The 27,946-nt window shown below is 44.6% G+C and overlaps 1 protein-coding gene across 1 annotated transcript in view; it reads left to right on the top strand.

Annotated features, from left to right (window-relative positions):
* The window catches only part of LOC126196724 (fatty-acid amide hydrolase 2-A-like), a 298,235-nt gene that overhangs the window by 204,727 nt on the left and 65,562 nt on the right, over nucleotides 1-27,946 (top strand). The window contains exons 7-8 of the mRNA XM_049934590.1: nucleotides 8,369-8,512; nucleotides 17,912-18,013. Of these exons, the coding sequence (XP_049790547.1) occupies nucleotides 8,369-8,512; nucleotides 17,912-18,013 (246 nt within the window). The remainder of the gene's footprint in view (nucleotides 1-8,368; nucleotides 8,513-17,911; nucleotides 18,014-27,946) is intronic.

Raw genomic sequence — 27,946 nt, 5'->3', positions numbered from 1 at the left:
CGAATTGCTTCTAAGTCCTCCCTCAATCCGACCTGATAGGCATCCCAAACGCTCGAGCAGTACTCAAGAATAGGTCGTATTAGTGTTTTATAAGCGGTGTCATTTACAGATGAACCACATCTTCCCAAAATTCTACCAATGAACCGAAGACGACTATCCGCCTTCCCCACAACTGCCATTACATGCTTGTCCCACTTCATATCGCTCTGCAATGCTACGCCCAAATATTTAATCGAAGTGACTGTGTCAAGCGCTACACTACTAATGGAGTATTCAAACATTACGGGATTCTTTTTCCTATTCATCTGCATTAATTTACATTTATCTATATTTAGAGTTAGCTGCCATTTTTTACACCAATCACAAATCCTGTCCACGTCATCTTGTATCCTCCTACAGTCACTCAACGACGACACCTTCCCGTAACCACAGGATCATCAGCAAACAGCCGCACATTGCTATCCATCCTATCCAAAAGATCATTTATATAGATAAAAAACAACAGCGGACCTACCACACTTCCCTGGTGCACTCCAGATAATACCCTCACCTCCGATTGAACACTCACCATCGAGGACAATGTCACCTGCTTCATTGATTGTATTACAACGATCATGATTACAATTACGTATATTAGAGTGATGCATAAGTTTTCAGTGTTTTTGTTTTGTATGTTGGTATCCAGGTAGCTATTGGTTTATTTATTGGTTGTCATTTTTTATTTGCATTTCACTGTTGCTCTTTTAGTTTACATATTGTTATTTTGTTATCTGACGATAGTGAGTGCTGCTGTGGACGATAGAAAACGGGGCGCCAAGTGGAGAAATCGATACATTTCCGATATGTTCTTTTGTTTGAGTTCAGTAGAAGCGTGACACCAGCGGAGGCAGCCAGAAACATTTGCGACTTGTATCGGGTTAATGCCACCGGACAGAGCAAGGCACGAAAACGGTTTCCTTGTTTCAATAAGGATCGTTTTGACATTAGTGACTCTACATGTTTACGGAGACCGTCTGGGATTGATGAAGATCGCTGAAACGCATTAATCCACAACTATCCACGTCAGTGTACTCGATAACTGCAAATGTAATGAAATTTAGTGCTTTCACCATTGTGAGACATTTCATACAATCGTGTGTATGAGCATGCACTAAGCCAAAATCACAAAAATCGGAGGGTGGCCGTGTCTGCATCTCTGCTTGCTTGTCATCAGCTGACACATACAGGACACCGATCATTCCTATTCTGTATCGTTACTGGTAGCGAGAATGACGCCTTTATAATGACGCAAGGAGAAGAAAATAATGATTGAGCCCAAACAAAGCAGCAACTCAACGTACAAAGACCTGCGCGAATCCGCAAAACATTATTTTATGCATCTGGTGGAACAGCGACGGCGTGATGTACTACGAATTGCTTCCTCGAAGTCAAACCATCACTGCTGATTGAAACGTCTTGCAGACGCAGTCCGAGAACAGCGATCAAGAAGACCGCTTGAAGTGATGGTACTCCATGATAACGTCCGCCCGCATTCTGCCAGACTGACAAAAAACCCTATACCATAGTTGTATTGGGAAGTCGTTTTCCACCCACCTTATTCACCTGATCTCGCACCATCAGATTTTCACCTTTTCCGCTCTCTATCGAACAACCTTCAAGTAACTTCCTCTCCGGATGAAAATGCGCTCCTAACATGGCTCTAAGAGTTCTTCGCCTGAAAACTACTGTATGTGATTTCTACAATCGCGAAAGCGAAATGTTACACAGCGCTGACAGACTGTTGTAAAGAGTGAAGGAGAATGTATTATTGATGACTAAAGTCTGCATTATATGTATCTGTAGCGTTTATTAAACTTATGGGAAAACGCAACGAACTTCACGCACTAACCAGTTACTACTACTACCACTACGTATACTATTGATACAAATATTAGCACCCCCAGTTACTGCTGCCATTATCATTATTATGTTAAATCAACAACTCCTACGAAAATACATGTACTGGTTCAATTCGAGTAATATGTTCCTACTACAATTACTGTCAGTAATGTCTTGCTCTCTGAACTTAGAGCATAGTTAAGTAATATATTGACTCGTTCAGTGCACTGATTTCTCCTCACTGTAGTATGAAGTACACACACACACTCTGTGGTTATTCGTTGTATTTAGTGTCACTGAGTTCATTGTTCTTTCTGTATATGATCGACCATCTTGTCAGATCCAGCAATAACTTGAAGTATTCACATCGCAAGGAGACGGATCAAAACGGATCACTTGTATTTACATTAAGAACCATCGATTCATATCGGACCCGTCTCTTTTCACTGTTCTGTCACTGAGCTAAGCCATCCTGAAGTAATCGTGATTCTTTTTCTTTCCCTGGAACTGTCTACCGGTTTTTGTAGTACAGTAATTCGTGACTTGATCACTGTTCTTTCCCTTATCTAGATTCGTTTCCTGCGTAGATTCATGCTTGAGGATGTTAGCACAGTAGAAAATATGGAACGATAATGCACCGATGCTTTCTACGGAGCAGGATGCTAACGTTTGAGATGATCTTGTGGTCTGGAGGTTAAAACAGTCCTTTCTCGACGGCCACTAGACTGTTCCTGAGCGGCCTAACGAATTGACGTATTTTTTATACTAGTAATAATTGCAATAACAATAATTCCACGAGGCTCAACCGTCTTGCGCAATTCTTTCAATTGAACCACGCTTCTGCGACTTGCATAACCCTAACCTACCCCAGTAATCCTACCAGAGAAAGGGGGCCTACCGTTAAACGTGTGAACCAAACTACTTATAGTTTCCAGCGGATATTTACATAATTGAGAGATGAAGACTAGGTTGGAGGAAGACTGAAATATTACGTAAATCAGCCGGGATTCGATCTCGCTACCTTTCGTTTTCCAGGACGCGTTTAGACTCACATTCGGGAGGACGGCAATTAAAATCCCGCTCCTCTACGGTCACCCAGATTAAAGTTTTCCGTGGTTTTCCAAAATCGCTTCAGGAACGTGCCAGGATATTTCTTTTGAAAAGGACACAACCGATTTCCTTCCGCATCCGAGCTTCTGCTCCGTCTCTAATGGCCTCATTGTTGTCGGAGAGTAACCAAAACCCCGTTCTGTACTTCTGCGAACGCTTTCCACTTGCTGTTGCCCTCTTGTGGTTTTCTTCGTCATTGCCAAACGGGCAAAAATAAGACGCGAGGTAAGACGTAATACATTAATATCATGTCACTCGGATCACCGAAACAAGCACTTCATCAGAGTCGCGTTTTCGAATTACGCTCTAAATAGAAATCCACGGAAAACGTCGAAAGTAAATGTGAATTTGCAAAAAGAAATACAGTCGCAGGTCTCTCAAAGTCTGCGGAAATAATTTAGGAAATATGCCGTCACCAGTGAGAAAGGATAGTGCTGGGTCACAGCAAAGAGTCGCAGCTATAAGTTTATCGTAGGAACCGATACAAGACAGACATCACTTTTAACATATTAGCATTTAACTAAACAAGGACTTTATTTAACATTTTACTAATGACTATACATCTATTGCACTATTATTTTTGGTCATCAGTCTTAAGACAGGTTAGGTGTGGCCCGCCACGAATTTCTCACCTGCGTTAACCTCTTCATCCCACAACGGGAGGCCATGACGTTGGGATCACGGATTTACTTCAATCTTTGTGCTCTTTTAGTAGGTCTTTAAAACAATGTAACGTGGAAGTACTAAAGTGAAATACTCAGGCAATTCCGAGAAAATCGCGAGAGAAGTTTTGCGCGTCTATTATATTAGTGATATATCTGTGCGAAGTTGCCGGCCGTAAGAAGTCATTGTGGTCAAGGCTGCCCTCTGTAATAAAAAAGTGAGTGTTTGGGCTAGAACGGTTGTCATGGGACGTCCGCCCAGAGCAATTACGACGAACAATAACGAATAAAATGAGAATAATAAAAAAAGTCGCCAGCGTTCGCACTTTGCAAGAGGGTCACGAACGAGACGACTGTTCGAATCCTGGTGACACTTGTTTTTAATCTATCTTTTTTTCATCACAGGTCACGTTATTTAATTTATGTGACATTTGAGAGACACTATAATGAAAAAAACCACGTGTATTTTCATGAAGTTGTAATGAATTTCATATTTTATTTGGCTATTTACTATTTGTAATTAAATTTTAAAGGACGAGGGGCAGGCTTGGAAAGCCCAAGCCAAACCTCAATAAGTGCTGATGCGAATGACGTTATTCAGAATCAGTAATACAGTAAGTCACAATGTGCCAGACCACAAGAGTACTGTACAATTACTCGCCGGATGAAATCTTGACATTACACGTTGCAGGATAGTATGCCATATAGACATCAAAAACATAAATTGAAACTTCGTGAAATACAAGTGTTTTTTTCATTATATTACCTCTCAAATGTCGTATAAATTAAATAATAATACTAGTGATGAAAACAAATAGATTAATAATTAAGTTTGAGCGGTGGTCGAACTGTCGCCTCATAGGCGTTCGTCTTACGAAGCTCGAACGCTAATCACATAAGCCACACAATACACTCCTGGAAATTGAAATAAGAACACCGTGAATTCATTGTCCCAGGAAGGGGAAACTTTATTGACACATTCCTGGGGTCAGATACATCACATGATCACACTGACAGAACCACAGGCACATAGACACAGGCAACAGAGCATGCACAATGTCGGCACTAGTACAGTGTATATCCACCTTTCGCAGCAATGCAGGCTGCTATTCTCCCATGGAGACGATCGTAGAGATGCTGGATGTAGTCCTGTGGAACGGCTTGCCATGCCATTTCCACCTGGCGCCTCAGTTGGACCAGCGTTCGTGCTGGACGTGCAGACCGCGTGAGACGACGCTTCATCCAGTCCCAAACATGCTCAATGGGGGACAGATCCGGAGATCTTGCTGGCCAGGGTAGTTGACTTACACCTTCTAGAGCACGTTGGGTGGCACGGGATACATGCGGACGTGCATTGTCGTGTTGGAACAGCAAGTTCCCTTGCCGGTCTAGGAATGGTAGAACGATGGGTTCGATGACGGTTTGGATGTACCGTGCACTATTCAGTGTCCCCTCGACGATCACCAGTGGTGTACGGCCAGTGTAGGAGATCGCTCCCCACACCATGATGCCGGGTGTTGGCCCTGTGTGCGTCGGTCGTATGCAGTCCTGATTGTGGCGCTCACCTGCACGGCGCCAAACACGCATACGACCATCATTGGCACCAAGGCAGAAGCGACTCTCATCGCTGAAGACGACACGTCTCCATTCGTCCCTCCATTCACGCCTGTCGCGACACCACTGGAGGCGGGCTGCACGATGTTGGGGCGTGAGCGGAAGACGGCCTAACGGTGTGCGGGACCGTAGCCCAGCTTCATGGAGACGGTTGCGAATGGTCCTCGCCGATACCCCAGGAGCAACAGTGTCCCTAATTTGCTGGGAAGTGGCGGTGCGGTCCCCTACGGCACTGCGTAGGATCCTACGGTCTTGGCGTGCATCCGTGCGTCGCTGCGGTCCGGTCCCAGGTCGACGGGCACGTGCACCTTCCGCCGACCACTGACGACAACATCGATGTACTGTGGAGACCTCACGCCCCACGTGTTGAGCAATTCGGCCGTACGTCCACCCGGCCTCCCGCATGCCCACTATACGCCCTCGCTCAAAGTCCGTCAACTGCACATACGGTTCACGTCCACGCTGTCGCGGCATGCTACCAGTGTTAAAGACTGCGATGGAGCTCCGTATGCCACGGCAAACTGGCTGACACTGACGGCGGCGGTGCACAAATGCTGCGCAGCTAGCGCCATTCGACGGCCAACACCGCGGTTCCTGGTGTGTCCGCTGTGCCGTGCGTGTGATCATTGCTTGTACAGCCCTCTCGCAGTGTCCGGAGCAAGTATGGTGGGTCTGACACACCGGTGTCAATGTGTTCTTTTTTCCATTTCCAGGAGTGTAGATGCGTAAAACTTCTCTTGCGATTTTCTCGGAACTGATAGAGAAGTACATCTTAACTACTTGCACATTATGTTGATTTAATGGCCTACTAAAGGTGTACAAAGTTTGAAGTAAATCTGTGATCCCAACTTCGTGGCCTCCCCTTGTCAGACCGGCACTTCCATGTACTCATTTATTTAAACAATGGGTAATCCAGTATGGAATAATGGCAATATTATGAAAATGATAGAAGGTTACTCACCACATAGTGGAGATGTTGAGTCACAGACAGTAACCAGAAAAAAAGACTGCTAAACAAGTAAGCTTTCGGTCAAAAGGACTTCTTCTGAAATGTACAACATACATACGTTCACGCAAACACAACTCACACATACAAGACCACTGTTGTTGGATATATTCCTATCTCTGTACCGTACAGAATTTATCCTCCACGGCTCAGTCAAGTATCAGGGAAGGTATCCTTGACCATGCATCACTAGAGGAATTAAAGAATTTTCTGAAAGGAAAGGGGTATGTAACTGTTGGCAAGAACAAATAGAGATCCAGTAGTAGTTGCAAACTACAAAAACTACTCAAAACAACTAAGAAAGGTTAATAGAATGTCAAGTAACAAGCATATGACAGAAATCAGTTAAGTCCAACAACAGACTTAAAGCTATATGGAATGTAGTAAAACGAGAGACTGGACAACCAGCTACAGAACAGGATAACATTACTACTGAACTGAATGGAAGAGCTATGAATGATGAGTCACAGGTAGCAAGAGCATTTAATAATCATTTCTTAAATATAGTAAACAGCATAGGGACGAATAGTTCAAGAGAAAAATCACTACAGTATGTTGAAAAATTAACTCTCATAAAATTTAGTCATATGAAAGTATCCCCAACTTGTCCTACTAAAGTTAAGAACATTATACACTGAAAAACCAAAGAACTGGTACACCTGCCTAATATCGTGCAGGGCTCCCCCGTGCACGTAGAAGTGCCGCAACACGACGTGGCATGGACTCGACTAATGTCTGAAGTAGTGCTGGAGGGCAATGACACCATGAACCCTACAGCGTTGTCCATAAATCCCCAAGAGTACGAGGGGTTGGAGATCTCTTCTGAACTCTGTTGCAATTCTGGATGTGTGGGGTGTCGCATTGTCCTGGAATTGCGCAAGTCCGTCCGAATGCACAATCGACGTAACGGATGCTGTCAGAGTTGTATATAGACGAATCAGGGGTCCCATGTCTCTCCAAATGTTCAAATGTGTGTGAAATCTTATGGGACTTAACTGCTAAGGTCATCAGTCCCTAAGCTTACACACTACTTAACCTAAATTATCCTAAGGACAAACAAACACACCCATGCCCGAGGGAGGACTCGAACCTCCGCCGGGACCATATCACTCCAACTGCACACGCCCCACCCCATTACAGAGCCTCCACCACCTTGAACAGTCCTCTGCTGACAGGCAGGGTCCATGGATTCATGATGTCCTCTCCGTATCCTAATACGTCCATCTGCTCGATTCAATTTGAAACGAGACTCGTCCGATCAGTCATCAACAGTCCAATGTCGATGTTGACGGGCCCAGGTGAGGCGTAACGTTTTGTGTCGTGCAGCCATCAAGGGTACACGATTGGGCCTTAGGCTCCAAAAGCCAATATCGATGATGTTTCGTTGAATAGTTCGCACGCTGATATTTGATGACCCAGCGCTGAAATTTGCAGCAATTTGCGGATAGGTTGCACTTCTGTCTCGTTGAATGATTCTCTTCAATCGTCGTTAATCCCGTTCTTGCAAGATCTTTTTCCGGCAGCAGCGATGTTGGAGATTTGAACTTTTACCGGATTCCTGATATTCACGGTACATTCGTGAAATGGTCGCACGGGAAAATCCCCACTTCATCGCTACCTCGGAGATACTGTGTCCCATCGCTCGTGCGCCAACTATAACACCACGTTCAAACTCACTTAAACCTTGATATCCTGCCTTTGTAGCAGCAGTTTCCGGTCTAACAATTGCGCCAGATACTTGTTGTCTTATATAGGCGTTGCCGACCGCAGCGCCGTATTCTGCCTGTTTACGTATCTCTGTGTTTGAATACGCATGTCTATACTGGATTCTTTAGCGCTTCAGCGTGTGATATCGATATTGTAATGTTGACTCACTGGGAATGACTGGTTAGATGTGAGAGAGGGCGTAATGGCTGTAATGGCCGGGTGAGTATATCTCTAAATAAAATAAATATTTCGGTGGCATTCGCTTTTTTGTATTATACCACGAAATTGTGTTACCACTTAAATGTACTAGTGCTCAGCGTCCACAGTTGGCGGCGTCCTCAGGCAACTGCTGTGTATACTGCTGGTGGATGACGACTGTGCTGTGGTGTAGGTGTCGGTGCAGTCGGTGCGCGTGCTGTACATGGAGGACGACGGCGGCGGCGTGCTGACGGACTCGGTGAGCCGCGCGCAGAAGGATGCTCTGCGCAGGGCAGTCGCCTGGCTGGACTCCGTGAGGGACCGCCCGGCCCAGCAGGTACGTCACCACATATTCTTTGTTCATGACGTCGTGTCGTGTACCTGGCCTCCCTACTTCCGAATTAACTGAAGTCGGTCGACTTCGGACCACGAATGTTTTGTGATAGCCACAGCCAACATCAGCGAGCTAAAATAAGTAAATGTGTGTGCACTATCTAGAAAGAAGCGACTGTCTTGCTGTGGTGTGCCAAACCAGTAAGCGTGTGTGGTGTCACCACTGCGTGAGGTAAGCGCAGCATTTGCCCCCCCCTCCCTCCCTCGTCCACACACACACACACACACACACACACACACACACACACACACACACACACACACACACACACACACACTCCCCCTCCCCCCCCCACACACACACCACAAGAGCAACGAAGGTCCAATGACGGATGCACTCCACACGAAGCAGTATGTGGATGATGGGAAGTTATTGATGCCTCAAGTCGGTTGCTCTGACTTCGACCAGTAAAGTGGTCCTGCCAGTAAGGTGCCATAAGGTCATCGCATTGAACGGAGATTATGTTGAAAAACGGGGTTTTGTAGCCAAAATAATGGGGTTTAATGTGGTGTATTGAATTCCTGAATAAAACCAGTGTACTTTAGAAAAAAAATATGTGTTGCATTACTTACTGAACGTTACTCGTAGAAACATTACAAATACACTGCTTTCTATAGAATTTAACAAGAAGTTAAACGGGTATTGTATTAAAACCAAAATTTAGTTACGCCATTATGCACACTTAGTAGTGCTTCTGTGATCTAGTTATTCACTTAGTTATTGTAATTTTTTCACCAACTGAAATAAGTAAGGTCGCTGAGCACTTCCAGGTCCCAAACGGAGCTAAATTAAAAAAAAAAAAAAGTACCACGTCGTCATGCAGCCCATCATCGACCCACCCAGTCACACACACACACACACACACACACACACACACACACACACACACCACACACACAAACAGAGAGAGAGAGAGAGAGAGAGGGAGAGAGAGAGAGAGAGAGAGAGAGAGAGAGGGGGGGGGGGGGGGAGAGAGAGAGAGAGAGAGAGAGAGAGAGAGAGAGAGTCTATTCAAAGTGATATTAATCTATTAGTAAATTTTTTATTTTAAGAAATACACCAATCAGACATTTTTATGTATTCTTATTTATTCCATTACGCGTGAGTACATAGTTAAAATATAGACAGCAACTGCATGCTGCAGCTCGCCTGTGCAAAATCAACAATTTTGTTCAGCTACTACACTTCGCGAGATGTATATTTACGATATATTACCGGTTAAGTTGTGCTTGCTTTCTACCCAGTCGTATGTTGTTCCAGTTTTCGCATTTAGAGATGTGGCACAAATGCATCTTCACTTGTATCTCACACAAAAAACAGCACAGTGTCCACCGGAGTGCCGACTGATATCTTTGTTACATGAGAAGATCATATCTATGGTTAAACTTACATTTCACTTACAAATTGTCAATAAGGAGGTAGAATAAGGGAAAATGGCGTTACAGACTTACACGCTGCATATTGCTTTGCAGCCGGCGCCGCATTGTTGGTAAGCCCCAAAACACTGGCTGACTACTATTCAAAATTAGCATTGTTGTTTTAAATAGTTAATATTACAGCGCTACAACGAATAGCACAACGTTAGGAATGCATTTTCAGTTATTTTTCTAGTCTTAAAGGCATATTTGATTCAGTAATACGACGCATTTGACCTCGTTAATATAACTTTCCTTTTGTTACACGTTTCTAATAACCAAGAAACGAAGCACGTGATCTGAAAATGTTCCTTTCGTTATCCAGCATTTTCCTCAATACAGAACTACGAAAATGATATTTCCGTGATTGGCGACTCCATGGCGTGTTGTGTGCACCACGACCAAAATAGTGGATAGAATTGGAAGGAAAATCAGCAATGGCCGTATTTTGTTGTTTTATTGTCAGCAAAATACGGCCAATGCTGATTTTCCTTCTAAGGATATTTCCTCTGTGTCCTCTTTCCGAAAAAGCTGGGAACATATTTTGCTACGTCTGGATGATTTGCAATATTCCCTTCTCACAGGGGTCTACCTGAGCGCTCTTCGATTGATAGGAAATCGAAAGTCTAATTACAGAATATTTTGAACATGGCTGCACTACAGCAACGGTTACAGAACAGCAGGTGTAGTAGACAGCCAACCAATTGCAATAAATGGTAGTTTTCAATTAACCTTTACCATGGTTTCGACGGATTTCAACCAGTATATCTCAGAAGAACAAACCTGCATCCAATGCGGTGACCAACTTACAAACAAAACGTCATGGACCCATATTACTTATCGGACAGAAACTACTCCCTACAAAAAGTGTAAGAATGTCAGAAACAATACAATACATACCAACATAGGACAAGTAGTACTTATAAACTTCACTTCAGCAATCAGTCAGTAGAGCTATCTCCACATGACATTTGTCGTCAATGGTCTGAATGTCCATACGTAAAAGTTAAGGTCAGTAGAATCAAGGGCTTGTCACATCAGTAAAACCGGCTTATCAAATCAGTAAAACCAATCTCTTAAAATAACATGCTATGTTAATAGCTACATCCCGACTGAGGGGGAATGGAGAGTGTGGATACGAGGGAAACAAATCCTGAGGCGCATGCGCCGATAAACATGTACGCTTGGCGGTCTAAGCAGCTAATAACGGTAAGCACATTGAAATTACTAACAGAAATACACCATGCGAGTCGACAAGTATAGAATAGAATGTTGAAAAAGACAAATGCTTATAATATACTACGAGGGTTGTCCGGAAAGTAATGCACCGCATTTTTTTCTTCAACAATTCCTTATTGAACATAATGAGAATTACATATACGAAAGAATAGAGTTTTATCTGCACATCCTATTTTTTCATGTAATCTCCATCACTTTCTATGGCCATCCTCCTACCTGAAACAAGACTGAGTGTGACCTGGCGGTACCAATTCTTGTCCTGATGGCGGAGCCAGTACTTCACTGTGTGAATCAACTCCTCTTCGTCCTCAAAATGTCTTACACGAACGGCATCCTTTAATGGCCCAAACAAGTGGAACTCCGAGGGGGCTAGGTCAGAGCTGTAGGTTGGATGGGGTAACACTGTCCAACCCTGTTTTGCGATGTGTTCAGCAGTCCTCAGCCTTGTGTGGGGCCGAGCGGTATCGTGTTGCAGCAAAACATCTCCTGGGTTGTTGTGGCGCCGAAGTAGTCAGAAGCGCGTCGTGAGTTTTGTTAATGCGTTGACATATGCTTCTGAATTAATGGTATTGCCTCTTGGCATCACTTGAGTGAGGATCACACCTTCACAGTCCTAGAGCATAATGACCAAGACCTTACCAGTGGAAACAGTTGCTTTGAATTTTTTCTTCTACAGGAAGTTTCGACTGTTGTTTTATTTCGGGCTCTAAATGGTGAACATAGGTTTCAGGTTTCATCACCTGTTACAGTCCGGGATAAAAAGGCCTCCCCCTCAGCTTCAAAACGTTGCAATAAATCAAGACAAATATTTTTTTGTGCGATTTATGATCCATCGATAGACACTACGGGATCCATGTTGCACACACTTTTGAATACCAAAGAGTGTGGACAACTGCATCCACGCTTCCTTTACATGCAGCGCGAACTGCCGAGTCGAAATGCGTCTGTCCTCGCGAATGACTTCATCAGCTCGCTGCAATATGTCAGGTGTGAAAGTCGTGGATGGTCTCCCCGAACGCTGCAAAATCGTAGAGCTCCGCCGAACCGCCTTCTGATTACCTCACCCTCCGTGCCTAGCAACTAACTGTATTTCTGTCGACACCAGATGCTCCATACACTTTTCACAAGCGTTTGTGAATATTCCCACAGTTTCTTTCTCTGCAGAGAGAAATTCAATGACGGCACGTTGCTTGTAATGTACATCACCTACAGACACCGTTTTGAAACTGTCCTGCATCTACGCTATCTTGCCCATATTATTATATTGGTCAGACATTCAGAGCTGAAAGGGAACGATACAAAGAGCTTCTGTTAGGAAAGAAAGGAGCTAACATACATAACTCTACATTCACTGAACGTCTACTGATTGCCAACCACACACCGAAAAATTTGGAAGACAGTTATTCTACGCAGAGAAATCAAAGGGCGTACGATGGACCTTTGGGGAGAATTAGAGATCTATAAACATCTTGAGCTCACAAATGGGAGTTTATTAAACAACCAGCTGCATGTCGCCTATAGACAAGTTGTCGATGGTTTCAAACCCATACTGTTCGCAAAAAAAGGCTTCATACGACAATCGCCGTAGCGTTTGCGAGTAGTTCATTTCATCAGAGTTCTATTATACAATTTTTGTGTATACAGTTTCTTTTGTCAGTTTTATGCTGTACTAAGCTATTGATGCCAACCACTTCTGTTACGTTTGCCACTAATCGGATACCTATGAATTTTTGCTCTTTACTGTCGTTATGTTTAATAACCTGTTTATAAACTGACATTTTTACTTCACGTATGATGATGTACCGGCGGTGATATTAATTTCATTGCTGTCATTATGCTTGTAATAACATACTTATGTACAGACATCACTATTTCCGCACGATAATATGCTGGTAGTCCTATAATGGTCTTAACTTATGCTACGAGGATTGCCCAGAAAGTAATGCACCGCATTTTTTTTCTCAGCGGAAAGCAATGCTACGAATCCAAAACGTTAGATATGTATTATTTTAAGTCTGCTGAGAGAACGTGCGAAGTTCCGTTACTTCCGACAGATAGCGTAGATGCAGGACAGTTTCAAAACGGTGTCTGTAGGTGATGCACATTACAAGCAACGTGCCGTCATTTAGTTTCTCTATGCCGAGAAAGAAACTGTGGAAATATCCACAAACGCTTGTGAAAGCCTATGGAGCATCTGGTGTCGACAGAAATACAGTTAGTCGCTAGGCACGGAGGGTGAGGTCATCAGAAGGCGGTTCGGTGGATCTCTACGATTCGCCAGTGTTCGGGGAAACCATCCACGGCTGTCACACCTGACATATTGCAGCGAGCTGCTGTTGTCATTAGCGAGGCAGACGCATTAAGACTCGGCAGTTGGCGCTACATCTGTCAATCAGCAAAGGAAGTGTGACAGCAATTACCCGCACTCTTGGATATTAAAAAGTGTGTGCAACATGGGTCCCGCAGTGTCTAACGGTGGATCACAAATCGCACAAAAACATTTGTCTTGATTTATTGCAACGTTTTGAAGCTGAGGAGAAGGCCTTCTTGTCCTGGATTGTGACAGGTATGGAAATGAGCGTTTGGCGTCATTGGCCGGGAGGCCCCTGGCGGTGCAGGTCCGGCCGCCTTGGTGCAGGTTTTATTACATTCGACGCTACATTGAGCGACCTGCGCGCCGGATGCTGATAAAATGATAATGAAGACAACACAACACCCAGTCTGTGAGCGGAGAAAATCTCCGACCTACCGGGGAATCGAACCCGGGCCCGTAGGGCAGCAATCCGTCACGCTGACCCCTCAGCTATCGGTGTGGACGATTGTGACAGGTGATGAAACCTAGTATCACCATTTAGAGCCCGAAATAAAACGACAGTCGACGGAATGGCGCCATTCCCACTCCCCAAAGAAGAATAAATTAAAGCAGCTGTTTTCGCCGTCTAGGACATGATCACCGTGTACCGGGACTGTGAAGGTGTGATTATCGTTGATGTGATGCCAAGAGGCGGTACCATTAATTCAGAATCATATGTCAAGGCATTAACCAAACTCAAGACGCGGTTCTGGCGACTTCGGCGCCACAACAACCCAGGAGATGTTTTGCTGCAACACGATAACACTCGGCTCCACTCTAGACTGAGGACTGAGGACATCGCAAAACAGGGTTGGACAGTGTTACCCCATGCAACCTACAGCTCTGACCTAGCCCCCTTGGAGTTTCACTTGTTTGGGGCATTAAAGAATGCCATTCGTGGACGACATTTTGTTTCGCGCAGGTGGGAGGCCATAGAAAGAGATGGAAATCACGTAGAAAAACAGGATGTGTAGATAAAACACTATTCTTTCATACGTGTAATTCTCATTATGTTCAATAAAGAATTGTTGAAGAAAAAATGTGGTGAATTACTGTCTGGGCAACCCTCGTAGATATTATATGCATTGGCTTTTGCAACATTTTATTCTATATTTGTTGATTCGCATGGTGTATTTCTGTCAATAATTTCAATGTGCTTACGGTTATTAACTGCTTAAACCGCCAAGCGTACATGTTTATCGGCGCATGCGCCTCATGATTTGTTTTCCTGGTATCCACGCTCACCATTCTCCCTCAGTCGGCATGTCGCTATTAACATAGCATGTTATTTTAAGAGATTGGTTTTACTGATGTGACAAGCCCTTGATCCTACGTACCTTAACTTTTTCATTTGGACATTCAGACCGTTGCCAACACATGTCATGTGGAGATAGCTTTACTGATGATTGCTAATGTCAGGTTCGTAACTACTACTTGTCGTATGCTGGCGTGTATCATATTGTTTTTGACGTTCCTAAATTGTTGTAGAGAGTAGTTTCTGTTCGATATGTAACATGGTCCATGACGTTTTGATTGTAAGTTATGTTACCGCATTGGATGCAGGTTTGTCCTTCCGAGAAAGACTGATTTAAATCCGTCGAAACCATGGTAATGGTTATTTGAAAACAATCATTTAGTGCAACTAGTTGGCAGTTCTATTACACCTGCTGCGTACAGAAATAAAACCACTAAAGTGAAAGTAACTAGTGCAACAAAAATTATTATACGTTATAGCAGTGCCTGTGTTGTTCAGAAGTGCGATGCAATGTTTCTTCGGACATAGCTGCATGCTGCTCTTAATAGCATAGACACTGAAATATTGTATTGTCCCGCCCATACCAGGCAGCGACTTTCAGCTAAAATGGCCTCCCCTGTAGGTGAATTACATAATGTGTGTGAGTGTGCAGGTTGTGACGCAGGAACGACGACATATAGAAGTTTGCGTCTGGCCGTGAGTCGTGCACGGGTAGCCAGCAGGGTTAAGGCGACCGCTCGCGTCAAGTGGGAAACACGGGTCGAGTCCCGGTCAGGCACAAATATTCACTGTCGCCACTCTATTATACAGCTGATGGTTGTTCATATTCGCAACCTGTAATACAATTCATGTAGAAAATTCTTGTGTATAAAATAAAACATTGCTCGAACGAGTTCACTTAGGAATGAAATATGATTCCTTCGTACTTTATGGACTATAATGAGAACGACTAGTACACATGTAAACGATGAAAGCTGGCACTTTTTATGAGAACTCTCTTAACAAGAAGCTAATTTTTGAGGCTACTAACATGGTGTAACCTGGCTTCACTTTTGTGACGTCATGACAACTCTATGGCTTTGAAAGTACTGTTAGTAGTTTAACCTTCTATATAACTAAAACGAAACAGACTTAAATTGCTTAGAATGGATGCGCTGAGTACTCTGTATGGTTATTTAAAGAGTGCGGTACTGAGTGTCTAATTAGACTATAAAATAAAATAATGTAGTACCTTTTAAATAAAATAATTAATATTACATATTTTACTCACAGTTGGAGTGACATTTACAAACAATAACATGACTTAGAACTACTATATGCATTGGATAGGCTCACATTGCGCTATGTTTTTTATTACTGTACTTAGTGTATGGATTAGTTATTGTTGATATTTTTTAATATTTGATTTTCATGTATTACTGTTGTTCAACTGGTACGTTATACTTCAAAACCTTTAGCGTGAACATTGTCGTTGAAACAATTAATAAAATATTACGGACTGTTAAGCCGTGGTCGGATGGATTTCAGATTAAAACCCAAAGTTTCGTCCCCATATGCAGTGAAAATTTTCAAGGGGGGGGGGGGGGGGACGACACCTACTTTTTGAATGATCCATTCGCACCCCGGCTCGGTATTGACTGCAGCAAAATTTAGTTGACACGTGCTCCCATGTATTGGTGTGACGTCACGTGCCTTGAATATCCGAGCGTAATTTGCCGTTTTGGGTTGCCATCGTCCGCTGTTGCTATCACCCCATGGTGGAAGACGCGTACACATCTTCTTCAGCACCGGGATCCAGATGTCATTCAATTTCATGGCCCCTCCTTCCTACTGAAATTCCTAGGGTGTTTAACAATATCTGTGGCCTCTCCGAACAGCCTTCCTTGGTATCCGCTCATAGCGGCCAGTACTTCAAAATGAATGTGGCAGTCTCTTGGCTGCAAAACACGTTGCGCAACAGCTGATCCATCAGTTTCTCCCCTGAAGTTGCTCTTGTCCTCCTCTAGTGGTTTTTTGACCTTTTTTTTGTAGTAGGCACGTACACCTACCCAGAGGTATACGGAATTTTATAAATTTCCACTTCTTCCAACGGTTTGCGAGCATCCTTGGCCAATTTTAGGTGATCTTGTATGTTATAGCTGCGTTGCTATATTATCACGATGTTCCGTTTTGTCAGGATTTTTCCTATGCGGTCAGTAACGTCCATAACGAAAAGCAGGAAAACTTTCGGTTCCACGGGCTAATGGGCAACGCTATGGTTTTTTCGCGGCGGTAATAACGCTCTTCGTACCTCATCGGACGAATAACCGTTCTTGAGCAATGCATTGTTGCGGTTTTTCAGTTCCGCTTCAAGCACCTCTGGTTTGCAGATGCGTACGACCCTTCCACGACGCGGTGATACAAACAGCCGACGACGACGACCGACAATGGCCAGTTGCGTTGGGGTATTCAAAGGAGGCCCACGAGGAAGACAGGTCGTGGCGCATACGACACAGACCGCGACACTGCAGGTCATACGAGTGCAAGTAGCCGTCTCCGGTGGGGAGCGAGTAACTGTTTCAGACGAGTTTACCATTTAAATGCATGCTAGCTCTCGATAGCACATGACGAAGGCCTTTAGTGAGTACCATTTCGATTACAAATTGATTTTCCGTGGACCTTGCACGGAGCCGAGCGTTCGCGAAGTATGGTGGACTAGCCGACTAGTGTGACATCACAAAATCGTCGCAGGGCCCGTATTTCTCGTGGGTCCCAATATAAAGCATTTGACGTCACTCCCCTGCGTGGAAGCACACGTAAAAGGAATTTTGCTGCAGTAAGCAGCGAGTCAGGGTGTGAATCGGACACTCAAAGAAGCTACGATCCCCTTGGAAACTTCCTCCGCCAATGAGAACGAAACGTTGGGCTTTAATGTGAAATCCATCTGACTACGGCGTAATAGCCCAGAATATTTGATTAATTCTGACATTTCTGGCCGTGAAAACATACAAATCGCCATTAATTCAAGCAAAATGGTATACTTTATATGTAGGTGACAGGAGCGGGTTCAGAATTTTAATTTGAAGCTATGTCTGTTGCAGGTTCACATCAAGGGTCTGCGGCACTCGGTGCGGTTATCGGCGCCCCTCATGATGAGCATGCAGCTGCACCAGCATCCGCTCATGAAGGCGGACGACCCCAACGTAAGTCAGCCAACATTTCTTCTGCGGACCTCTTGACTTTATCCTGAAACACATGTACACGACTAAGACTGAGGTGACAAGTCATGGGATAGCTAAAAAATGGCTCTAAGCACTATGAGACTTAACATCTGAGGTCATCAGTCCCCTAGACTTAGAACTACTTCAACCTGATTAAGCTAAGGTCATCACACACATCCATGCCCGAGGCAGGATTCGAACCTGCGATCGTAGCTGCAGCGCAGTTCCTGACTGAAGCAGGACTTCAGCTACATCCCAAAAAACAGGGAAGTGTTTGTGGCTTTGGATAGTATTTGTGATGTGTGTTAGGTATTCTATCGCTTTGCCCGTGAACTCTTGGAGGAACGGTTCTGAATGCCATAGAGACCAGGAGCTTTCCTAGCTGAGGTTCGCTTAGTAGCCCAAATGAATTCGTGTGCGCTAGCACCAAAAAATTCATTACACGAGTAACCTCCTGATCCGTTTCAAGTGTGAATACTGGGTCTGGTGGAACCAGATTCGGTGTGAATGACGCTGCTTGTTTTCTGGCCCCGAGCTCTGCCTTTTCCACTGCAAAGTATGCGAGGTTTTGATCCTGCTGTGTGGTTTAAATGTCTGTATTTTCTCCCCTCTAATACCCTGGAGCCTGTTAATGTGCAGTTTGTATAATGGGTGCCTGGTGCACTGCCAGTATCTCCTGAGACGGTTTGCCATTGATATGAGGCTCACGACTTCCTGGGACAGCGTCGTTGAGTGGTGTTGTGGTACGAGAACCAGAATGGTGTCAGTCATTGGGACTTAGACATCAGTGGTGAGTGCTTCGATAGCTACATCACCTACAACTACGACCACCTAGCGTTTCCTTGAGCAGAGCTCAGTTGACATGGTTTGTGGTTCTATGTTCTGTAGTGTCTCTTCCGTGTGCAGTATAACTGGCAGCTGGTCTCAGGCCAGATCATTTTCAACTTGAACATTGAGTGTATTGAGTGTGCTTATGATACCCTTATGAGGCCTAGTATATCTATCACATCTGTGTGGGCCTGAGTGTGAGTACATCCAGCCCTAGTATGATGCTGTTTCGACCTAATGAGTGTTCGTAAATTTTTTGCCGTTGGAGCTACCTATTTGTATTCGTGTTCCAGTCTGGGTGTTTCACACTAATATCTCCAGTAGCAATTACTCGATGTGGATGTTGAGTACCGTGCTGATATCGCAAGTTACGATATTGTTTGGCGGGTTATATAGCGATAACAGTACAGTGTAGGCTTCGTTAAGCTTGACCCCAATGTAGCTGTGGCCTTCATCCTTTCGAGTTCAGGGAGCTCTATGTTCGTGCGTCCTATGTCTCCGTGTAATGATTGCTGTCCCACCTTCCGCCCTTCCGTCCTGTAGCCTCGTGGCTGAGTACGAAAGGCACAGTAAGCATAGTGGTATTTGTTGTTTGAGTAGTGTCTCATTCATAAGAGAGTGATTGGGATGCCATTCCACTCCACGAACGCACCTAATTCAGTCCTCTGTTTGTGGGTCTCTTTGGTGTTCCAAACAGGGTCTCTGTCAGAGTTCTGTTGTTTGCGTAAGGTGGCTGACGTGCTGTATTGTCCATGAAAGGGTGTAGGAAGTGCAGTGAGTGAAGTCTGTACGACAGCCATGTGCTGGCAGGGTGCAGCAGCCATGAGCTGTGTGCAAAGTGAGGTGGCGAGGTTTAAGGCTCTCATGAGGATCTTAAACAATGTGTGACTGGAGAATAGTCTATCCAATAAGCCACCAATTGTTAGAATATATTGTTGACATTGGCCGCTCTGTTGGTGGGAAGGTTTTTGGCAGCTGGTTCTGGTGTTTGCGTGGTGCATGGACGAGCTTGTGTGTTGGTGTGGTGCGTGTCTCTTCTTAAGGTGCATATGTTGCTGCTATGGTGGTGGGGAGGGGGGGGGGGGGGGTAGTGTGGATCAGGGTTTTGCTGTTTGACTGTGTGGCTGTGTTTCATTTGCCTGTTGTTGGCGTGTTTGTTGTGGGGCGGTAGAGTTCCCTCTTCTGTTTTGGTGTTCTTCCTTCTCCTCCACTGAGTTTCAGGTTGCCTGTGGGTGTGTCTGCTGTGGTTGCGTGAGCGTGGCAGTATACAATTTCGCAGGGTGGGCTTGTGTTGCCCTCTGGTTCCTCTGTTGCAACTGATGCAGGTGCAGTGGGTTGTGTTGTCTGTGTGGACTGTGTGTTGTTGAGGGTGCTGCTTGTGTGCGTGTGACGGGCGTTGAGGGTCCTCTGCCCTCCCCTCACCGCTGATGTCAGCTATTACAACAGTAAAGAAGACCTCACTTCTTACTCGAGCAGATAGCGAACCAACTCGAGAGGGTAACGTCTTGGACCTCCTGGCAGATCTGAACTTATCGAATCAGTTAACGTAGAGGAAGGTATCAGTGATCATAAGGCTGTGACAGCATCTATTATGATGGGTCCTAGAAGGAATGCTAAGAATGGTAGGAAGATATATTTGTTCAGCAAGGGTGACAGGATACAAATTTCAGAATATCTCAGCAGTCAGCATAAAATATTCGGTGATGAGGACGAAGATGTAGAGAACAAATGGAAAAAATGCAAAGGCATAGTTCAATATGCCCTAGACAAGTATGTTCCGAGTGAGGTTTTCAGGGATGGGAAAGATCCACCCTGGTTAAATAACCGTGTTAGAAATGCGCTACGTAAACAAATAGCACTTCATCTCAGATTTAAGAGAAGTGCAAACCTAGCCGACAAAGAAAAAGGTGAACGAAGTGAAAATGAACGTAAGGAGAGCAATGACAGAAGCGTTCAATGATTTTGAAAGTAAAACGTTGTCAACCGACATGAGTAAGGGCCCTAAAAGATTTTGGTCGTATGTAAAATCAGTAAGTGGGTCAAAATCATCTATTCATTCTCTCAGCGACCACACCGGCACCGAAACGAAAGATAACAGACAGAAGACCGAAATACTGAATTCGGTCTTCCGAAGTTGTTTCACCGCGGAAGATTGTAACACTGTCCCTCCTTTCAATCATCATGCGAACGTCGAAATGGCAGATACTGAGATAACCGATCGCGGAATTGAAAAGCAGCTACAATAGCTTAGTAGTGGAAAGGTTCAGGACCAGATGAGATACCTATAAGATTCTATAAAGATTATGCGAAAGAACTTGCTCCCCTTCTAGCAGTAATTTATGGTAGATCGCTTGAGCAACGAAAGGTACCTAATGACCGGAGAAAACCGCAGGCATTCCTGTTTTTAAGAAAGGCCATAAGACAGATTCACACAAATAGAGACCTATATCGTAGACGTCAATCTGTTGTAGAATTATGGAACATGTTTTATGCTCAAGAATTACGACGTTTTTGGAAAATGACTATCTCCTTTATAAGAATCGACATGGATTCCGCAAACAGAGATTCTGCGAAACTCAGCGCGTTCTGTTCCTCCATGAGATCCACAGCGCAGTGGACAACGGCGCCCAGGTTGATGCCGTGTTCCTTGACTTCAGTAAGGCATTTGACACCGTCCCGCATTGCCGTTTAATGAAAAAAAAAATACGAGCCTACGGGGTATCGGAGCAGACCTGCGACTGGATTCAAGACTTTCTTGCAGATAAAACTCAACACCTCGCTCTTAACGGTACTAAATCGACAGATGTAAAGGTAATATCCGGAGTACCACAGGGAAGTGTGGTAGGACTGTTGTTGTTCACAGAATATACAAATGATGTAGTAGAAAGCGTCGGATGCTCTTTAAATCTATTCTCAGATGATGCAGTTGTTTATACCAAAGTAGCAACGCCAGAAGATAGTAAGAATTTGCAGAACGACCTGCAGAGAATTGATGAATGGTGAAGACTCTGGCAGTTGACCCCGAACGTAAATAAATGTAACATATTACGCATACATAGGAAAAGAAATCAACTACTGTGCAGCTACACTATTGATGAGAAACAGCTGGAGACAGCGTCTGCCGTAAAATATCTAGGCGTAACTATCCAGAGCGACCTTAAGTGGAATGACCATATGAAACAGATAGTGGGAAAAGCAGACATCAGACTCAGATTCATCGGAAGAATCTTAAGGAAATGTAACTCATCCACGAAAGAAGTGGCTTCTAAGGCGCTTGTTCACCCGATTCTTGAGTATTGTCCATCTATCTGGAATCCCTATCAGGTAGGACTGATAGACGAGACAGAGAAGATGCAACGAAGAGCAGCGCGTTTCGTGATGGGATCGTTTAGCTGGCGACAGAGCGTTACGGAAATGCTAAACAAACTCCAACGGCAGACGTTACAAGAGAGGCGTTGTGCATCACAGAGAGATTTACTATTGAAATTTCGGGAAAGAACTTTTCAGGAGGAGTCAGACAACATATTACTTCCCCCCACATACATCTCGCGTATTGACCTCGACGAAAAAATTCGAGAAATTAGAGCCAATACAGAGGATTACCGTCAATCATTCTTTCCAAGCACTATTCGCGAGTGGAACATGGTTGGAGGGACCATATAGTGGTATCGAAAATGCCCTCCGGGACACCCCATTATGTGGCTTGCGGAGTATGATGTAGATGCAGATGTAGATTGGGGAGGGGGTTCCGGACCTGTTATGACCATTACTTGATTGTTTTTGACGTTTTTGCATCTCAGTGCCTCTTTGTACGCTGTGTACCCCCTGTAGTTGGCTACATGAGTATATCACTTTGGTGCACTTGCCTCTGCCTGTGTTTATTCCCCCAGGTGCTCGGCATTTGGTTGCTGGGTATGGGCTTGGCGACCTTGGTTTCCTGAGCTGGGGGCTGGTAAGCGCCATCAGCCCTCTGTAAGCTCCGGGCATGCTTCAGTGACTGCCATGTCGTGCAGCAGTGGAATGGTGTGTGTTTTGGAGAACAGGGGCCTTGGATTCACGGCCTGGACTGCGAGGAAGGTACACATGAAAACAAAAAGTCCCTCAACCTCAAGGTGTGCTACGTGTTGATGGGGTACCTTGCTGTTGAGGTATATCAGTCTGTAGCGGGTAACCATGGGGCACCTGCCCCCCCCCCCCTTTCCCCTAGTTGTATAAGGCTTCCTCAGGCATTCAGGTACACTGCGTCATCAGCTGTATCGTTAGCATCTCATGGGATCCCTACGGAACGGTCTCACCAAACTACTACTCTTGAGAGGACGGGTATACCATCAGGTAGTACATACACCCACTCATCAAAGAGAGCTCCATTGGTCAGTATTCCCCACAAAGAAATCTCAGAATCATAGTAATAGGACATTAGTGTGCCATAACACTTTCATTGTAATCAAGAGAACAGGGGGAACGTTTGAGAACGTCTCGCCTTTCTACATTCACAAGGCGTTGGAAGGTATTTCTGAGTCTCTAAAAAGTGTCAAACGACTTTGTAATGGAACGCTTCTAGCTGATACTGCTAATTCAAACCAAATATCTAAGCTTCTGGAATGTAAGACCTTAGATAACCACCCAGTCGAGGCTGAGTTGCATAACATCCTTAACTTTAGTAAGGGTGTGGTTGCCTGCTCCAATATAATGGAGGTGGACCCCATCGAGTTACGTGAAGAATGGAAAAATATGAGCGTCACAGAAGTGCAGAACTATATGAGGAGAGTCAATGCCAAATTGGAAAAATCGGCAACATTTATTGTAGCGTTTAGCACTCCGGAATCATCTGAACATATTCTTGCAGACTCCGGAATTTTCAGAACATATCCCTGCAGACTATATCTGTCTTAAGGTTCACCTGTTTGTTCCTAACCCAATGTGATACTTCAAATGTCAAAGAATTGGCCGTACCACATGAAATGTAATGGGAGGGCTACGTATGGCAATAGTGGAGGCTCAGCTCACGAATCAAGCAATTCTTCTACACTTCCTCTGAAATGTGTAGACTGGTCTGGGTATCACCCAGTGTGGAGCAGAAAGTGTGCAATTTACAACGACAAAAGGAAAATACAGGAGCTGAAAGTCAAGAGACGCATACCCTATGGTGAAGCTGAAAAAGCTTTCAAAGATATGGAACCTCCGGTTTTTACTACGCCCATCGCCAGGTGTAATGCCTCCACACAAACTCAGACCACAGATTCAAGTACAAGCACATGCACTTGTCGGTGTACCTGCAGGGGAAACGCTAGACTTGAAACCAGAGTCATTCAGAAGCCATCGGCAATGGGCTTACCACCTAAGCCACACGTCACTGCCCACCAGAAAGTGGTAATTAAACCATTCTGATGGGGACTATGCTCTTGAGGATATGGACTTCCAACTGGGGGAACCAGAGAGCCAGGAACTGGCTAATATCCCCCATGACCACCCCAGTAAATCACCGCCTCTGAGGGAGAAAGAAAACAACCACTGTTAAACAATGGCTTCCACGGGACTTCTGTGTTGCAGTAGAATTTAAATGGATATCGCTCATAGTTGGAACAATTGTAGCTTCTGGTCCAAGAGAAGCCCTTCTGCATCTGCTTGTAAGAAACGCATCTTAAAGTCGCTGACACATCTGCATTACAGAGTTACCACCCTTACAGCAAGGACGATATTACTGGAAACAAGTCTAAAGGTGGAATGACTGCATCCATTGATGACAGATGCCACTCCTCTCCTGTCGCTCTTACCACAACCATACAAGCAATACCCATGAAAGTTCCAACACCCTTTAATATCACAGTGTGTTCTTATTATCTTCCACCTAATGATGCTTTGGATGCAGATGCACTGACAGAAATCTTCTGGGCACTCCCGCGCCCATTTCTCATTGTGGGGGATTTCAATGCACACAATGTGCTGTGGGACTCGGCTACCACTTGCTCCAGCGGTCGGATGATCAAGCCACTCGTCCTTCTGAGAATATCTGCCTTTTGAATGTGGGTCAGATGACATACTTCTCCACAGCTACAGGGTCTTTTTCAGCCATTGACCTTTGTTTTTGTTCCACAGCTATGGCAGATTCAGTTCAGTGGGAAGTGGTTACAGATTTACATTCTAGTGACTTCTTCCCAGTGTGGACCCGTCTACGACTAGGACAGTGGCTGACAGGAGACTACAAAGATGGATGATACAAAGAGAAAATTGGTTGCAGTAGAGTCGACAGGCCACTTTTGAGCAAAAGGATTGTGCACAGGAGATGGTGGCCCATATCAATTGTGAGATCCAATGGGCTACCGCAAAGTTCATCCCCCAGTCTAGTAACCACCTCAGACGATGGCCTGTAGCTTGTTCGAATGACGACTGTCGACTGGCAGTCAAGGCCAGACAAACAGCTCTGCAGAACTTCAAATACTGACCAACTACAGAAAACCTTCATGCCTTCAGATCTGCGACAGAACATGTGAGACGAGTGATAAAAGAAAGGAAGAGGGTTTCTTGGAAGGAATTTATGACTTCCATTAATCGGTCCACTTCCACTGAACAAATTTGGGACTCAATAAGACGGACTGCAGGTAAGGGCAGTTCACCTCAGGTTTCTGCTGAACACTTTTTGCTGTCACTACGACATCTAGACAAGCTTCTGCCTTTCAGGTGTTCCGTAGGACTGCTGAGATGAGGAAGCTCAATTTCTTCTCGCGTAATGGAGGAAGTCTACAACCTTCTGTTCTTAATGTGGAAACTGGAATCAGCTTTGTCTGCGGCCAGAGACACTGCTCCAGGACCTGATGAGATCCATTATGCCTTGCTTCGTCAACTGTGCCCTGAAATGAAAAGACAGTTCCTCTCTTGTTTCAGTCAGATCTGGTTTGATGAAAAGTATCCCACAACTTGGAAGGAGGCAATATTAATTCCACTCTGGAAACCAGGCAAGGACCATAGCACCCCTAATAGTTACTGGAGTGTAGCCCTTACTAGCTGTTTGGGTAAGACTCTTGAACGCACGGTTAACTGCCATCTCGTCTGGCTACTTGAATCCTGAGGTCACCTGAGCCGCTCCCTCTGTGGTTTCAGGCGCTACTGTTCCACACTTGACAACTTAATTCTACTGGAGATGGTAATGCAGGAAACCTTCTTAAGCTGGAACCAGTTGGTTTGTGTGTTTGTTGACTTCGAAAAAGCATACGACGCTACTTGGAGGTACCACATCCTTCACCAACTTCATGAATAGGGACTACATGGACACTTGCCACTTCTTATCCAATCCTTTCTCAAGGACCAGCGTTTTCGACATCGCATTGGCGATACCTTGTCTGACTGCTATGTTCAAGAGAGTGGGGTTCCCCAATGCAGTGTCCTCAGTGTCACATTGTTAGCTATCAGTGCCATTTCCTCTGCAGTCAGGACCCCTGTCAAATACTCTTTGTCTGTGGATGACTTTGCATTCTTCTACTCTTCCACTGATCTTACGACGACGAGGCTGGAAACCTGGGCCAGGACAACTGGTTTTCAGTTCTAACCAGAGAAGACTATACGTGTCACTTTTAGTTATGCTCATAATGGGGGACAATATTTTACGTTTTCAAGAAACTATGCGCTTTTTGGTTTATTATGTGACTCGAAGTTAATTTGGCTCACACAGCTGAAGGACCTACGAACAAAGGGCTTTAAGTCATTGAATATTTTGAAATGCGTTAGCAGAAAAACATGGGGAACTGACAGTTCCGCCTTCTGCAGTTTTATAGGGCATTCGTTTGATCACGTTTAGATTATGGCAGTGTAGTCTACGGATCAGTCCTTACTTACTACCGCATGATGTTAGACGTTGTCCACCAAGAGGGCATTCGGATATCGACTGGAGTCTTTCGTACCAGTCCAGTTCCGAGTTTATGTGCAGAGGCTGGTGAACCATCGCTCTGGATTTGGCGACATATCCTTGTGGCTCGACAGGCACTGAAAATCTCAGTATCACCTCAGTCATTGACATTTAGTGCAGTAGTCCAACCCACCTTTGAACGGCTGTTCAGCGATCAGCCTCTTTTGACCAAGCCATTTGGGATACGTGATACAGACTATCTCAAGGATCTGGATCTATCAGACATTCAAATACACAGCCATGGATGGAACACGTTGTTGCCTTGGTGTCTTCAGATGCCAAAAGTGATTGTGAGCTTGACACAGTACAAGAAAACTTGTACTCCAGATTATATTTTTACAACTTTATTTTCGTCCGTTTTAAGTATGTACCACAGTTTTATCGTTGTTTATACAGATGGCTCCCTGTAAGAGAATATCCTCAGCTATTGTGCTGTTTTCCCCAACAGGGTTTTTAAAATGCATCTTTCAGAGCTATTTACAAATTATGATGCAGAATTATATGGGATTCCGATGGCACTGGAGATGATTCACAGACATCAAGATACAAGGTTTCTTGTGTTTCAACTGGCTTAGTGCACTACAAGTACTTCATCAAATATATCCAGTTCACCAGTTGATTCAACTCATCCATGCGTCATTTCAGAGGCTCCAACACTGTGCCAAGGAGATGATCTTTTGCTGGATACCTGGCTACATCGGGATACAGGGAAACGACATGGTTGACAGAGCCGACAAGGAAGCATGTCGGGATGGTGCTGTCCATCAATTTCCCATCCCATTGCATGCCATCATCTCATTTTCTCACAGACTCATCATGTGTCAGTGGGAGACTGAATAGTGACAGGTGACAGAAAACAAACTGTGGTCTCTCAAATCGACCACACAGGCATGGCGGACTTCATGTCACCCTCACTGCTAGAAGGAAGTTCTGTTTACCAGACTGCACATCAGACGTAGGCCTTTAACACATGGCTTCCTCCTCCGGAGAAAGAACCCTAATCTGTGAGTTTGTGGTGTGCCACTTTCAATTCAGCATATTTTGGCAACGTGTGTCCTACATATTGATATTAGGGAAGCCCTCAGTCTTGTGGGAGATCTGTCCACCATCCTCGCAGATGCTGATTTCAGTGTTACAAGAGTGGTGAAATTTTGTGAACTGTCAGGCCTCATCCCTAAATTGGTGGG

Source organism: Schistocerca nitens, chromosome 1 (assembly GCF_023898315.1).
Source record: "Schistocerca nitens isolate TAMUIC-IGC-003100 chromosome 1, iqSchNite1.1, whole genome shotgun sequence".
NCBI classification, from domain to species: Eukaryota; Metazoa; Arthropoda; class Insecta; order Orthoptera; family Acrididae; genus Schistocerca; species Schistocerca nitens.
Note: the sequence above shows the minus strand (reverse complement) of the source record. Positions and strands in the feature narration are given on the sequence as shown.